Source organism: Malaclemys terrapin, chromosome 11, assembly GCF_027887155.1.
Source record: "Malaclemys terrapin pileata isolate rMalTer1 chromosome 11, rMalTer1.hap1, whole genome shotgun sequence".
Lineage (NCBI taxonomy): Eukaryota > Metazoa > Chordata > Testudines > Emydidae > Malaclemys > Malaclemys terrapin.
The window spans coordinates 69,890,609-69,907,082 of NC_071515.1; the positions used below are offsets into that span (position 1 = coordinate 69,890,609).

The following is a 16,474-nucleotide window of genomic DNA, read 5'->3' on the forward strand; positions in this document are numbered from 1 at the left end:
GTCTCACTGATTGTGCTAGGATTGTATGTGGATGCTGTTGGGAATCTCTCTGCAATGACCAATGCACACTGACCTCAGGGGGCTGGTGGTAGCGTCTAAAGCCTTTTCCCTTCTAGGTTGTTGGTGCTGATCCAGTCTCTGCTGGTACTGATGGGAAGTTATCACCATCTGATGCTGTCTGTTCAGTGATTTATATAAAACGAGGATCATGGTCTCAGTTCAGTTTGTAGCAGAAAAGAGTCCAGATCACAAAAGCCACTGCCACCGTTGACGCTAGTTCCAAGGGAACATGGCTTGAAGTGGGCTGAGTTACATGAGGTTGCACACCCAGCTAAGCAAATTAGAGGCCTCGAAGGTGGGTCTGTTGCTGGGGAGGAGGCATTGTCACTGTATTCAGACTAAACTGCCTGAGTCCTGAACCTTTGTTACAAGGAAATCTGTTGGTCAGCGGTGGGATCCAGTGCAATCCGAGACCATTCTGAACTGACCTTTCCCAACGGAGACGCCAGTGGCTGACTAGACATGAAGAGTGAACTAAAGGTGATCCCTCCTTGTCAGAGTTGAGACATGTTACAAGGGTGCATGTGAGATACTTTCATGGCCACTGCCTTAACTGTACCTGTTCTATGGATAAACAAACGTCATGGCTGTCAAATGGGCACACCTTCCATGGGGGCTAAATTCACATAAACACAACTCAGACACCAGGAAAAATACCCATTCCTTGTTTTGTGACATGCAGCCAGAGAAGCCAGTTCAAGTCTTTTTAGGAGAGCGTCTTGAGGCACTTAGGAAACCACTCCATGTGTGGTCAGGTTAGCCCTGTACAAAAGTGGGTTTGAGTGTCGGCAGAGCAGGTATTTATTTATGCCACTGGGTTTGGCAGGCGCCCAGGAGTATAGTATGTTTTGCTCCATTACTGTTGAATCAGCTTTAGTTTATGGGAACTTTATATAATATAAATCTGTAGTCTGAAGGCTAATTAACAGTTTCTGCTTTGGGTTTGTTTCTGGAGTGGGGTCCTGGGGGACTCCTTCCCATTAATTTCCAATCTTCCTATTTCAGTATGTTTTTGTTATCTTTCATGCATTTCAGTGCTACCCTCTCATTTCTAACAGGGAATAAATGGGTCCAGGGTTCAAATTGACAGTGATGGTGGATTACAGTGGCATGCCTCTAATAGGAATATTACTTAGCACCTAGAGAGGGTTTTGCATTTTTCAGATGCGGGTATTTAACATCTTGACCCTTACGTGCTGTGAGCAGGTTGCAGGAGACTGTTGCACTCCAGTGCAGGTAGAGGCTCTATGTGGGCACAAGTGAAATTAAACAGAAGGTGGATCCTTTATGCAGAGATGTCTCAAGCCCTCTGCTCTCCTGCTTCCTTACTCATAAGCATGCAAGGTGTGAATGGGATGGAGAAAGGGGGTTTTGGAGGAGACATGGGATTAAGTGTGATCATAACGAGTCTTATGAGGCAATTTCCACATTTAGAGCTTGATCCAAAGCCCACCAAACTTAATGGAAAAAATCTCGCTGACTTCAGCGGCCTTTAGACCCCACCCTTTCGCCACATCCTGTTTACGTTAGATGATTAATGCACAATGAAGTGCTAGCAGGATCAGTGGCTACCCTCCCAAATGGTATTGTGCCTGACCCCAGCCTAAAAAGTGCAACCAATTCCTTGTCTTTTCTCCCCACCTTTGTGCATGCCTGGAGGACTGATGTTTTGTATGAAGGCCCTTGGTCTTTGCAGCCATGTTTGCGAATCAGCTTGGGCAGCAGATAGGCCAGCAAAAGTTCAGAGGCTCTGAATCACATTGCTGACCCTGGGGTGTATTTCAAACAATTACACTTCGGGGAACCAACGTGGAGAAAGCGACAACGTGGCTCTTTAGCCCCTTGGAAATAGAAACGTGAAGCACAAAGGAGGCCTTCATGAGCAGATTGCCCCTTAAGTCATTTGTTTCCTAGATTTCCTGCCCCTGCTGCCGACATGCCAAGCCAGAGCGTTGGGTTTTAATTTTTCATAGCGCTTTTAAATCGATACATTTGCAAAGGTAAACATGCCTCAGCACTGAGGGCTTGCAGCCAAATGAAAAAGTCGGCTCTGAAAAATCAGCTCTTGGAAAAAGGTCAAATGCAAACACACGCTAGAGTTCATTGGGTCCATATGTGTAAACTTCTGCTAAGGTGGGACAGGCCCAGCCAAACACTTACTCTCACAAAAGTGAGGCTCATTTTAAAATAAAAGCACTGAGCTGCCCTTAGGAATGCCTGTGGTCTGAGTGATAGGATTTAACGTGTTGAATGAAAAAAACCTACATCCTCTCTCGCCGCTTGGATTTCCATTACATTTTATCCATTCACTCTAATAATTCTAATTCTAAAGAAGGTTGGGGAGGATAATGTGCCGTTTGGCATTAATTCCCATCACTCGCAGTTAGATAGTCTTAGAAGGGAACCACGCTGAGCTTAATAATCCCCAGCGACATGTCTATAAAAGCTTAATTTTGCTATGAAGATGCATGCCTTTCAGCCTTTAATTTAATAATCAGGAAAGGTTTCTTTATAAGTTGTGCCACCTGCGGTAGTAAATAGAAAGCGGGACAATGCCTGTTATTTCATAGGCTTGCTTGATGTTTAAACGGTCTGTGGCAAGAACTGAGCCACTGACAGCTTTTTCATTAGGATTGTTATTTTTTTTACCTGTGATTTGTCAGAACTTGCTATCAAAAGGAAGAGCTGAGGACTGGGCGTCTCTGAAGTGAGGAGATTTCATTTAGAACAGCAGATGAGGAAATCTTCTTCTTGCCAGTGAATTATAATAGTGGGTTGGTTTGGGGGGAGGCAGAAAGAGTTGGTAGAAGAGAAGAAAAACAAATAGAACTTATGGCATAAAAGTAGGTTCCTTAAAAGGTTCTGTGGTTATGTGCTGACCTTCCCTTCCTCCACCTTAGACAGTGTTTGATCTCCCACATTAGACACATGAATGCCCTGGTTCACCTGCCTGGAAAGGTGTTATTCTTACAGCTTCTGCCGCTGGGCTCGGAAATGTTTCTGCAGCTAAAGAGCTACAGGAAAAGAAGTCTGAGCTGCATTAGCGAGGACTGTTGCCAGAGGTGAAGGCATCACACCTCCGTGGTGCTAGTACACCATTAAAGGCCTCAGAGGACTGCTCAGTAGGTGGAAGAGCTTGAAGATTAGTCTGGCTGAATTATTCCGTACCTCACACCTTTGTATTGAATAGCAGAGTAGGGTACATGCATTCCATGTGCCAGGTTAGTGTGATATGAATGCTTGTTCGCTAAGATTAAGGGCCCGATCCTGAGCAGTGCAGGGAAACCATGACTCCCACTGAAAAGCCCTGAGGCAGGATCTTTAAATCCATTACCATAAGGGGCCTGACTCAGCACTGAGTCAGAGCACCAGGCCACGGTTCAGTGCACAGTTGATCGCAGTGGGTGGGAATGGCTCAGTCAGGAGCAGTTCAGGCGTGAATGGGAGACATGAGAACATCCCGGGGAAGGTGGAAGCTTGGAAGAAAGAGTCTGTCTGGGAAAGGGCAGACCAGGCTAAGGTGAAGAGTGTCCAGGGTGCTTCTCAAGGTTTTGGTGGCTCCAGGTCTCATTTAGAGAAAGGGCTTGGGGTTAACCAGCAGATACCCAGCCATTCGTTTGTTATAATACCTTGCACTTCTGTAGCCCCTTCAAAGCATGCCAAGACCTGAAAGTGCTTTGCAAACAGTGCACAATCCTGTGGCTCAGGGAAGCATTATTACTCCCTGTGTCGAGGTGCAAGAACTGAGGCACAGGGACATTAAGACTGAAATTTTCAAACATGGGTTCCTAAAGTGAGGCACCTAAACCCATACTTAGCATATAAATGAAATGTGCAGATTTTAAAAGCTCTAGTGGGCTGATTTTGAATCGGTTATGTCATGCAGAACATAACAGCATGATCCCAGGGGGGTGGGTAGAAAGGATCACTGCTCCGTGGATTGGCATGTACATAGAATACATTAACTTTCACTTTGAAATCTCTTACTGTACTGGATCCTAATTATCCTTCCAAACTTCCAGCTTCATCTGGCCAAAACTTGGGGGGGTTCGGTTAACAAGATATTTCAGTATTTTGGAATTTGCTTTCAAAGTGCAAATTTTAGCAGACTATCTTGCAAACCAAAGATCCTGGAAAATTTGGTTTGGGAACACTGAAACATATTCCTGAAAGGGGATAAGTGAAATTGACGTTCTTGACTGTGTCACATATGTTATTCATTGAATCATGGTTGCTATTCCAGCCAGGGCTCTCTGCTGCAGAACTGTGGACCCTGGAACACTGGCAGCTTTCCAATGTAACCTGCTTGTGTTTTGACTAAAGTTTTGTGTCGAATTTGTAATAGATTCAGCAAAACATCTTGCTTCAATGAATTCATCAGAAAATTTCTGACCAGCCCTATTGTCAGCACCATAGGTGCCAACTCCATGGGTGCTCTGGGGCTGGAGCACCCATGGGGGAAAAAAATGGTGGGTGCTCAACCTCCGATCACTGCCTCCCCCTCTCTCCCAGCGCCTCCCGCCTGCCACGATCAGCTGTTCAGCTATGCAGGAGATGCTGGGGGGAGGGGGTGGAGTGAGGGCAGGGGGTTGGAGCAGGGGTGGGAAGAGGCGGGGCGGGGTGGGGCCTTGGGGAAGGGATGAAGTGGAGGCGGGGCTTGGGTTGGAGCTGGGAGGTCGAATACCCCCCTGGCAAATCACAAAGTCGGCACCTATGGTCAGCACCTAATGGGAGCACAATTTTTGGTTCTCTGGTCATAGAAGGACTAGAGAGGTAGTGGTATGGTTCTTATTTTTGCCTCTGCTACCCTGGATGTTTGAATTTATTCAAATTAGAAACAAGGCACCCATTTTAATATTGAGGGTGATTAACCACTGCAATAAACTAACCAAGGGATTGCTGGATATGCCATATCTTGATATCTTCAGATCAAGACTGAATGCCTTTCTGGAAGATATGTTTTAGCCAAGCTCAAGTTTTTGGGCTCAGTACAGTGAAATTCTATGGCCTGCATTGTATACAGGACGTCAAAGTAAATGATCTAATGGTTCCTTCTGGCCTTCAAAATCTGTAAATGCCTTCACATTACATCTAAGAACTGCCGTGGAACTGGGCTCTTTTTTTTTTTTTTTAAATACTATTTTTTATTATATCACAAACATTTTCCCCTGGATCTTTCAATAGATGTTAGTGTGTTAACTGATGTGACTCTCATGGGTCTCCTGTTGACTTCAGTGGGAGTTTTGACCATCTGAGGATGGCCAGTTCCGTTGCTTAGAATCTAACTTTTGTGTGTTTGCAATTTGAGGAAGTGCCTAGCATGGCAAATCCAAGCTAAATAAATAAGATACATGAATCTTATAGGGCCATATTCAAGCCTGGTGAAGAATTCTGTCTGGGCACTATATGGCTCACATCACCACAGCACCCCACAACAACACAACAATACCCCTGTTGATGTAGGGAAGTTCTATCCTCATGTCACTGATGGGGAAACTCCAGAAGAGGGTAGAATAAATGGCTTGCCTAAGGTCACACAGGAAATATGTGATGGAGCTAGGAATTGGTCCCAGGTCTCTTGAGTACCAGTCTAGTGTCCTATCCACTAGACCAGCCTTTCTACCCTGGATGGCGCTTCAGTGAAATTGCACCACTAATACCAGTTCTGAATTTGGCATATAGACTTTAAAATAAACTAATAAACCAAGCCATCATGATGTCTGTTCAGAGGTAATGCTGACACTCAATCTTTGGGCATCATGGATGTGAAAATAACTGCTGAGACAACCTCCCATTATTATGCAGCTTTTGCAGATTCTGCTCAGAATAAACAGAAGCACTTTTAAAAGATTATTAATTATCCTTCCCCTGACAGATACTCGGTAGGAAAACCATTAGTGGATGTCCGGGTGAACTCTCGGTTTCTGGAGCAGTGTCATTGTTTTCTGCTTTTTCATTTTCTTTGCAGATCTGAAACCCTGGGTGTCGAATTTCACCTATCCAGGTGTACACGACTTTTCTCAGCTCGCACTGGATGCCAACAGGAATCAGCTCGTTGTGGGAGCAAGGTAAAGATAATCTTGTAATTAGACCAGAATTGCAGTTCAAGCTCTTTCCCTGCAGGTTACTGGCTTCAGGGTAGATTGTCTGCCAGTCTGTCTCTCAAAGAGAGGGCTGTAATTATATAGGGATTTTAGAATCTCAATATAATTGTAAAGAATTGAAATCATGACTTTTTTAAACCATCTGAAATGCAATTAAAATGAAACAGGAAGCTGCTGTCTCCCAGGGAATAACAGATGTTATAAAAGTTCTAGTAGGCCAGTGTAGTCCATCGCTCTGCCAATGCAGGATTGAGCCCTATGGTTTATTTATCAGTGGTTTGTCTAGTCAAGTTTTCTAGTTATACCATGTTCATTATTGAAAAGGCTCCCATCTCTCTGCAATGCCATAACTGGAACAATTGTCTTTTACTTTCAACTCTTTTCCCCCGTTGGCAGAGTTCAAATTTAACCCTGCTGTGCAGCGTTCCTTGTGGATGTTTTGCTTTTATTAACTAAGAATATATTTGCACAACCAGAAAATCTGAAATCTAAGAGTAATAGGTAACAAATCAGTGGCAGCATCTTGCAGATTGGTGTCACGTAATGAGATATGCGTGTCTGTGTTAAAAGTAATTACAGACAAAAGCGTTGCAGCGGCAAGACTGCCAGGGAAGAGGTTATTCCAAATACTGGAGCAAAGAATAGGCAGATTGGAACACACTGTTCTTCTGCCAGAGTTATACAGATGGTGAATGGATTGGGCAGAACAGCCCGAGTTAGCTGCTCAAAAATAAATGGGTTTTATGAAGGAGGCAACCTAAATTTCCTAATTCAATGAATGGGCAAGAGATGCATGTAGTGTTTTAGATGGCTGAGGTGAAAAGTGAGAGTGGTAAATTAAAAGCAACTGTTTCAACCTTCAGTGTCCGCATGCGATGGCCCTGCTGCCTTTTGGTCCAGAAGGGGTAACCTGGGGAAAGGGATAAAGGGCTTTGTGGAGGACGTTTACTGCCCTACCAAGTATGTGACAGAGCCGTTTGAGATGTGCTAGCTCCAGGTTATCTCATTACCTGTTGGGCAGTGGCAGGAGCAGCTAAGGAGAGTTGATTGTAAAGACCCAACTCAGACTAAAGCCAACATTTGCACTGTACAAGAACTTGCTGACTAGAAGAGAATAAAAGCTTTAAAAGGGGGATAGTTGAGACCCTGTGAGACAATCTGCATGGCTACAAACTGAAGTGTAGCAGCTTGGCCGAAAAAAGGATGGTGCAAATGGAGACATGCAGAAAGACTGGGAAACCCAAAGGGAAACCTATAACTTCCCCGAGAAGGAAGCTGCAGGGAATGTCACTCTGGGGAGATAGCCTGCTGGAACTGTGGATGGTGAGAAGCATCTATAAGGAGACTGTCCTTTTGCAGCAAGTTGAGGTGCTGCTATGGAAAAGCAGCCAGAAAGCATCATGACAAGAAGTCTCCATTGTTCAGCCTGCCCAGGGGATGGCCAGCTCCAGCAGGAGCTATAAAATGTCTGTCCCTTGTGGAATTCACATGGGCTCTGAAGCGCAGAAGTTGTTTCCAAAAACAGACATTGCAGAAGAGGCCATTGGTAGTAAGGAAGTGACTGAGCCCTGTTAAAGGGCTGTAAACTGGCAAGCAGAGAGGGCCTGGTTTTGTGAGACTGTTGGCCACTGTGATATGGTCTGATGCCCTTCGTTTGATCTAGGACTGTGCAGCTGACAGTGATGGAGGCCTGTGTGCTTTGTAGGGGAGTGATTAAGAGCTGTTCTGAATATGCCTATTAGTGTTTGGCAAAGAAGCAACTCAATGTTTTAAAGGAAGGTAGACCAGTACATGAATTAGAAATGCTTTTTCTGGATCAGGTCAAAAGAACTGCTTCTGAGTATCAAAGGGGAGAAGATATATATTAAAAAAGCCTCCTTTGGAGGGGTCAGATCACTGGTAAACAGGTGGCATGGCACCTGGGTACTCCCAATGCCAGCAAACACTGATCACAGGGCCTTGGTAAAGTATGAACAAAAAATGATTGTGTACTAGCTAAGCTGAAGGCCTGGAGTCTGGATGGAGGCCCCAGAAGAGTTACCTAAGTTCCACATATTTCTGTAAGGTTGGGATTGCAAATAAGTTCGGAGATCCTTAGCCTGCAGGTCTGGCACCCTGAGTTGATTGAAACTCTCTGGAGAGCCCTGGAGCCTGGTAGCTTAGTACCTCCGATAGCAGCCTCTGAACAGACTTTTGGCTGAATATAGGCTTTTACCTGCGTAGCTGGCAGAAAGTTCCAAATAGTGCTGTCAAACTGTGCCACTTGGGAAACATCACTTCCAGCCCCGGGGCCTCTTCAGTTGTATCCAGAGAGTGGCTGCCATCGAACCATAAAATGAATAAGTGCTACCATCTGACGGTGCAAAAGGAGTTAGCGGCTGTGATTGCAGAGCCATTGGCTATTATCTTTGAAAACTCATGGCAATCTGGGGAGGTCCCGGATGACTGGAAAAAGGCTAATGTAGTGCCCATCTTTAAAAAAGGGAAGGAGGAGGATCCGGGGAACTACAGGCCAGTCAGCCTCACCTCAGTCCCTGGAAAAATCATGGAGCAGGTCCTCAAGGAATCAATTCTGAAGCACTTAGAGGAGAGGAAAGTGATCAGGAACAGTCAGCATGGATTCACCAAGGGCAAGTCGTACCTAACTAACGTAATTGCCTTCTATGAGGAGATAACTGGCTCTGTGGATGAGAGGAAAGCAGTGGACGTGTTATTCCTTGACTTTAGCAAAGCTTTTGATACAGTCTCCCACAGTATTCTTGCCTGCAAGTTAAAGAAGTATGGGCTGGATGAATGGACTATAAAGTGGATAGAAAGCTGGCTAGATCATCGGGCTCAACGGGTAGTGATCAATGGCTCCATGTCTAGTTGGCAGCCGGTATCAAGCGGAGTGCCCCAAGGGTCGGTCCTGGGGCTGGTTTTGTTCAATATCTTCATTAATGACCTGGAGGATGGCATGGACTGCACTCTCAGCTAGTTTGCAGATGACACTAAACTGGGAGAAGTGGTATATAGGCTGGAGGGTAGGGATAGGATACAGAGGGACCTAGACAAATTAGAGGATTGGGCCAAAAGAAATCTGATGAGGTTCAACAAGGACAAGTGCAGATTCCTGCACTTAGGAAGGAAGAATCCCATGCACTGCTACAGACTAGGGACCGAATGGCTAGGAAGCAGTTCTTCAGAAAAGGACCTAGGGGTTACGGTGGACGAGAAGCTGGATATGAGTCAACAGTGTGCCCTTGTTGCCAAGAAGGCTAATGGCATTTTGGGCTGTATAAATAGGGGCATTGCCAGCAGATCGAGGGACGTGATCATTCCCCTCTATTTGGCATTGGTGAGGCCTCATTTGGAGTACTGTGTCCAGTTTTGGGCCCCACACTACAAGAAGGATGTGGGAAAAATTGGAAAGAGTCCAGCGGAGGGCAACAAAAATGATTAGGAGGCTGGAGTACATGACTTATGAGGAGAGACTGAGGGAACTGGGATTGTTTAGTCTACAGAAGAGAAGAATGAGGAGGGATTTGATAGCTGCTTTCAACTACCTGAAAGGGGGTTCCAAAGCGGATGGATCTAGACTGTTCTCAGTGGTACCAGATGATAGAACAAGGAGTAATGGTCTCAAATTGCAGTGGGGGAAGATTTAGTTTGGATATTAGGAATAACTTTTTCACTGGGAGGGTGGTGAAGCACTGGAATGGGTTACATAGGGGTTGAATCTCCTTTGAGGTTTTTAAGGTCAGGGCTTGACAAAGCCCTGGCTGGGATGATTTAGTTGGGGATTAGGTCCTGCTTTGAGCAGGGGGTTGGACTAGATGACCTCCTGAGGTGCCTTCCAACCCTGATATTCTATGATTCTATACCAGATTATGTTGCATGGGCAGAAATTCATTGCAAACCAGGAAGCTGGGACTGTGGCAAAGTCCTGGTCTGGGAGTTTATATTCATGTTTGGCATACCTAGGAAGACACAGAATGTCAGCTCATAAGTATGGGAGTCTGTCAAAACTACTTCCTATTGTCATAGTATCTGGGTAACTCTCGATCTCTTATCCTCACAGTCCCCTTTTGGGGTAGGGGGATGCTATTATCCCATTGTTTAGATGGAGAATTGAGGCACAGAGAGACTAAGTGACTTGTCCAAGCTCACAGAGGAAGTCTGTGGCAGAGCAGGGTCTTGAATCAAATCTTCAGAGTTCTAATCTCGTATTTTAACCACTGGACCATCCTCCTCAAAGATGTTGAGGAGCCACAGATCTCATTGACTTCAACTGTGGGTGCTCAGCCGCTCTGAAAATCAGGTAGTGTGTGCTCACGTAGAAATTAAAACACAACAAACTTGTTCTCGCCCACAATCTGATGGGTACGTTGAGAGGTTGAATAGCACGTCGACTATCAAGCTAGCAACAGGGACAAGATGTGCAGTCCTTAGTTCACCTCTGAATCTGATCCAATATTTCTCTGAGAGTGTGACTGAGATGAGTTACTGCCATTTGTTATGATGGCTTACATTCATATCACTCAGCCTCCTGCTGGCTTTGCCCCCTACCAAGTCATCTGTGGCTGAGAAATTACTTTGCCAGTTGAAGTATTCATGGGAATGTGATCAAGCAAGGAGCATGAGTGTGTCTGATTATATTGCTTGTAGGAGGGTATCTGAAATCTGTTGCAGAAGCTGGAAAGAAACTCAGAAAAGCAAATAACCTCCACTCTTGCCATGTTAAGTTTATTGAAGAACAAAGAAATGGTCTGATTTAAAAGCTGCATCCCAGTGTTGGAAAATAAACAAGTCTGGTAGTGTGCGAAAGAAGGACCCTCCTTCAGAATTTACAGAGAAATTCAAAAGGCCATTGAAATTTTTTTAAAGAAACTGCCTGATCTTCTCTATGAGAAAGAACATGGCAAAGTGTGAGAAATGTATGAGTAGACATTACTGCCGGTTAAAACCTTAATTAGGGGTGCATGGAGTTTCTTTACAGGGGGAACAAACCTGATTTAAAGTGCAGGCTTTAATCAATAGAGCTTTACATGGGTTGATCCTCAGGTAGTTCAGAGGTAGACTTACCTCTCATATTAGAGAGACAAGGTGGGCGAGGTAATATCTTTTATTGGACCAACTTCTGTTGGTGAAAGACGCAAGCTTTTGAGATACATGGGCTTCCCTCTTATATGGTATTTTGCTAGCTGGAATTCGCTCAGGCACTCAGATAGCAGCTCCTAGGTTACATGTGAAGGTGCTAGAGACCTTCCAGGGGAGAGGTCCCAAGAGTCTGAATTTGCTGACTTCACGTCATGCTCCAAGTGTTAGCAGTCTCTCCGGCTATCTGTTGAGGAGAAGGAGATGGAAGAAATTTTTTTTTCAATTTGTGGCTTCTGGGATCTTTGAACACTGGCCCAGTTTGCTCAGTGTATAATTTTTTTCTGTGTAAAGTTTGTACATTTACCTAGCATTCAACATGGGCATTTTGATTACCTCATAATAAATAGAACATAGAATCAAACAAACAGACTTAGGATGCTGGTGCTAGCCAGTGCGCACAAGCAGTTGCTGCTGTAATTGAACAAATAAGAGGTGGAGTTCCAGGAGTTGAAGCTGTGACAATGGGCATTTTAGCCCATTTTTTCCTTTCGTTAGCAATGGAAACAAATGTTCCTCAATTATAACTTCAGGGTGGCACCATCTGCATTTCTGCCAAACAGCCTGTTTAATCGAGTACCTAATCTTATAACATTCCATCACCATGGTATCCACACACGAGGGTCTCAGTTAGCTCAAGACATAGTCTCACAGACAGCACTGTGTGAAAGACCATCTCAGCACAATGTGGGTTCTATGCAGATCATCTTAACCTCACAAATGAGGGCTAGATTGCAAATGTGCCTTACACTTCAGATAAAATGAATGTCAGTGATACCCCATCACAAAATAAATCACCCATGAGAGACACTTGCTTCTAATAGCCCATACAGGATAATTAAGTTAAAAAATTATGTTCCAGAGACTAGGGTACAAGCAAACACAAGGTCATGATGTTTTCCTGAAAGCTCTAGAGCAGTGGTTTTCAACCTGAGGGTCCACAGACTATGTCTAAGGGGTCTGCGAAAGGTGACTGAAAATAAAGTTTCAGATCCTAGAAAAGGCATTCTGGTTTTTTTTGATCAAAGTATGTGAATACCCCCACCTACAGGTCAAAACCCAGAAGCCCACAATTTAGTGCCCTTTCTCACACTGTGTCAAGTGCTGTGCCAAGCCCGTGCAACATTTACTGTTGAATTCTGTTCAGTCAGTTTTCAGTCTAAGACTTCTATGATAGGCATCTGTGGACCACAGGTTAAATTTCCATCTCCATTCAAAATTTGTTAGGGGTCCACGAATGAAAAAAGATTGAAAACCACTGCTCTAGAGAAACAACAACACGGCTACCCCCTGATACTTGCTCTTGAGAGTGGTCAACTGGATGATCCCTGGGAGGAAGGAGCAGCACGGCAGTGGCCGTTGTGCTTGTTGAAGGCAGCGTCTGACATTAACTACACTGATATTCCTAGCACAAACTTCAGCTGACGGAACGGCTTCCCGTTGAGAAAAACATACTCCAGCAATTGGCTAACCCAGGTTTCTTTCTAATGCACTCCTCTCAAAACCACTGCGTGGCGCTGCAGAGCAGTTTTTAACCTTGTGTTAATGGAGTTGTTCTCTTTGGCTGTGGTGTAAAGTTTGTGATATAGCAGTTTTATATGGATAGTTCAACCTAAAGTGATTCTTTCTCCATCTGCTTAAAAGTTAAACATAAAGTTTCTGTGCAGTTCAAAGGGCATAAGGAACTCAGCAGCAGCAGAGAAAGTGGGTTGGTCAACAGTGAACCGGCATCACCAGCCCCGCATGCCTTCATTTGCATATGGAGAACATAGAGATCATCTGGAGTTTTAGGGGAAAACAGAAAAAGTTAAATAAGGATATTTGGCTAAGTGATGATGATGTTTAAGGAGGTGGGAGGGACTACCAAAAAAGATGTGAATAATGTAAACACCTAAGAGGAATTATTTAAGATGGCACAACAGAGTGTAACTAAAAGTAATACAGTGATATGTAAGAAAGACTTGCTGACAGTGAGATGCATTAGGATGTGGAATAGTCTCCCTAAGAAAGTAGTCAAAGCTCTATAGTTTGAATTTATTACAGCTTGCTTGGGCAATGCGTGGGAGAATATTGTAACCTGTCAGAGGGATGGAATAGATAACCTAATAACCCGAGCTGGTCGGGTAAAAGTATCATGGAAGTTTTTGTGATTCTTTCCCCCCCACCACTTGCCAAATATGAGATTTTGGAAAAAAAAATTCAGCTAGCTCTGTAGTTGTGTGAAAAAGAGAGTGCAAATTCCACTAACAATTTCATTGAAATGTTCCCTATTTTGTTTTTCATTCATTGCTACTGCTAAGGCATATCCACACCGAATTTCTGTGCTGTTCTGATTTCTCAGAATACTATTTTTATCCTTTTATTTTTAACCTTCTATTAGACAGAACCAGAACTGCTCAACTGCATGTTATAAACCCTATAGTGCTTTGGCTGATGGCAATTCTCCCATGGCTGGCCGGGCGCCTGTGTTTTTGGAGTCAGAAGAATCTGAGATTTCACCTTCACTGCCAGTGTGAGGGACCAAATGGCCATGATGAGTGGCACAGTGACAAACATGAAGGCCTAGTGGGCTCCTTTCTTAATTGAGACAGCTGATTAATCGGAATGGTATGCTGCCTGCAAGACAATCCCAGCTAAGAGAACTCTACAGTAGCTCTGCCTAGATTCATCACAGAGAATCGTTGCTAAGGGAAAAGCAGTTACTCGTAACTGCATCATATTACTGTGTGCCATTTAGTACAGTTCTCTGCTGAGCAACTATTGATTTTTAAGAAAGAATGATGTTCTAGACAAGTTTTTCTTCAGTAGAAACGAAATTACTGGCCAATGAGATTACAAGCTGCAAGGGAGATGTTGGCAGATCAACTTTTCTCCAGCATCCATATGCTGGTCCCTGTAAATGAATCAGTAGAGTAGTGTTTGCATCACTTGATGAAGCAGGCATGTAATCAACCCTTTCTGAGTAAGAAGCCTGGAATCATCTGTCCGTGTTCTGGGCTTCTTCAGATGACAACTTCAGAGGTGTACATAGCCCTTTAGAAGTGCAAACCACATCTGGGCCTCAGTGGGGACATTGTGGGCCAGTCTAGCATGAGATTTGGCCATCAGGACACCTGTGTATGTATTCTGATTCTCTTGCTGCCTTGCTGTGTGCTCTTGGGTGGGTCATTAACCTTTCTGTGGCTCCTTTTCTCCCATCTGCAAAAGGGGTTGTGAAACACGACTAAGTTATGTTTGCCGTGTGCTATAGAAATACAAAGTATTCTTTAGGCCTATAGCTCCACAATGTAAGGGACTAGGGCAGTTTGACTTAGCAGTCACAGCTGGGCTCAGGTCCCACCAGGGACAGTAGTCATCAAGTAGGATTTGGAGGAATCGCAAGACCCAGGTCCTGTAAGGAAGTGTCAGGATCAGAGTCAGGCTGGAGTTGGAGACCGGAGATCAGACAAAGTCTGGCATTGCAACAGGCCAAAATCTGTGTGACTGCCTAGACAACTTCCTGGGGTTAAATAGGATGCTTGGCCAGTCAGAGGGCCATAAGGTACCATCACGCTGAGTCTCTTGGATGGTACTTCTTACGGCACCTACTCTCCACAGTGATCCCTGGCTGTGTCTCTGCATGGCATCCTGTTGGCAGCGTGGGAATATCAGCTGTCCCGGGCTCTGCAGGCCTGGGTTCTAGTCCCCAGATCCTTACAGAAGTAGGCAGAGAAGTCAGGAGTTCCAGCTTCCAGCCTTGCATTCCTAAACCATGTGGCTTCTAGCAAAATGCCAAAGCGAGGTGTTAGGATTTGTCTCACACCTCCGTCTGTATCTTGTTTTTATCTTGTCTGCTGTACCCAGTTCTGGTAACTACTGTAGTATATTATTGTAGCACCTTGGAGCCCCTTTCATGGTCCAGGACCCCACTATGCCAGGTGTTGTACAAATACAGAAAATTCCTTCCCAGAGTTACACCCTGAAGTCTCTAGTTTCTCAGATCACATGTCAGAATGCTTATAAGCCAGGGATGGCTTTAAACTTCCCTCATCTAGGAGGATCAGTCTGTATCAGTGAGCTGGGTGGCCCCAAAAGGCGAGAATGACACCTCTCTCTCCACCTCCACATTCCTCCCCCCACAAGCCATGCTTCTAATTGTGAATTAACATTATCTGCCTCTGTGCGTCCCAACTAGCCACCAGCGCTGGAAAAATTTGTGGCTTTGCAGTCTTCAGCAGAGGTCATTCTGAAGCACAGCTGAGTTACTCTGGTTTTTAGAGAAAGACGGTAAATACAGATGAAAACAAGATGTGAAAATGAACTACCACATTTAAAAGTAATGGAAGCCTGACTCTCTGTTCTCTGGCACCATTTTAAACTGTTATAACACCACTGACTCTGCTCGAGCTGCTCCTGATTTATAGCAGCGTAAGTGAGCTCAGGATCAGGATTTCTTTTCATTAGAAGGAAGATTTATTTTAATCAGTAGGCACCGTGCTGACAGACTTGGTGACTGAAAAAAGAGAGGGCTTTGCAGAGAGCAGAGTACACATCTGTTTGTAGACTGGTGTGCCTGAAAGTATATTGTAAAATACTTATAAACCCTCTAGAGGAGATCTCGGCTTTTGTTCCACATCACGTTAAATGGCGTCTCATTAGAAATGCCCAGTTTCTCTTTCAGCTGCATTGCTCAGTGCTTTGGAGCCCTCCATACAATTCTTTCAAGGCAAGGCAGTTTTGGAGGGAGAATGTGGTAACGTGTTATAAAGTTCAGCCAGGGTGCGCTTGGCCAAGTGAGGTGGCTACTCAGTAAGCAGATTTGACTGTGGAATGTTATTGGAAGGAGAATGAAGTGGATATGTTTTTTCCACTCTTTAAGATGCATCAAGACTGTTCCCTTTCTGTAACAGCTCATGCTATGTGGTGTTAGGCACGAGGAGCATGTAGTCATTTTCAGGCCAGCCAATTAATAAATACTTTTATCTATAGGATTTGTACTACAATGAAGCTCTGAGAAACCTGCAAATAAACAGGATTTAGGTCCAGATTGCGGAGAGCATTCTTGTTCAGAAAAGTACGTAAGCACGTGGCTAAATTCCATTGATGTGAATAGGATTTAAGCATGGGTTTATAGTTAAGCATGTGCTTAAGTGCTTTCATGAATTGGGGACTTAGAGAAAAAGCATGATCTTACT

At 44.4% G+C, this 16,474-nt stretch overlaps 1 protein-coding gene across 6 annotated transcripts in view; it reads left to right on the top strand.

Annotated features, from left to right (window-relative positions):
- SEMA5B (semaphorin 5B) overlaps positions 1-16,474 on the top strand; it is a 335,078-nt gene that overhangs the window by 188,401 nt on the left and 130,203 nt on the right. For all 6 annotated transcript variants that reach the window (XM_054043657.1, XM_054043659.1, XM_054043655.1 and 3 more), the window contains one exon: positions 6,029-6,128. In XM_054043657.1, coding sequence (XP_053899632.1) covers positions 6,029-6,128 — 100 coding nt within the window. The remainder of the gene's footprint in view (positions 1-6,028; positions 6,129-16,474) is intronic.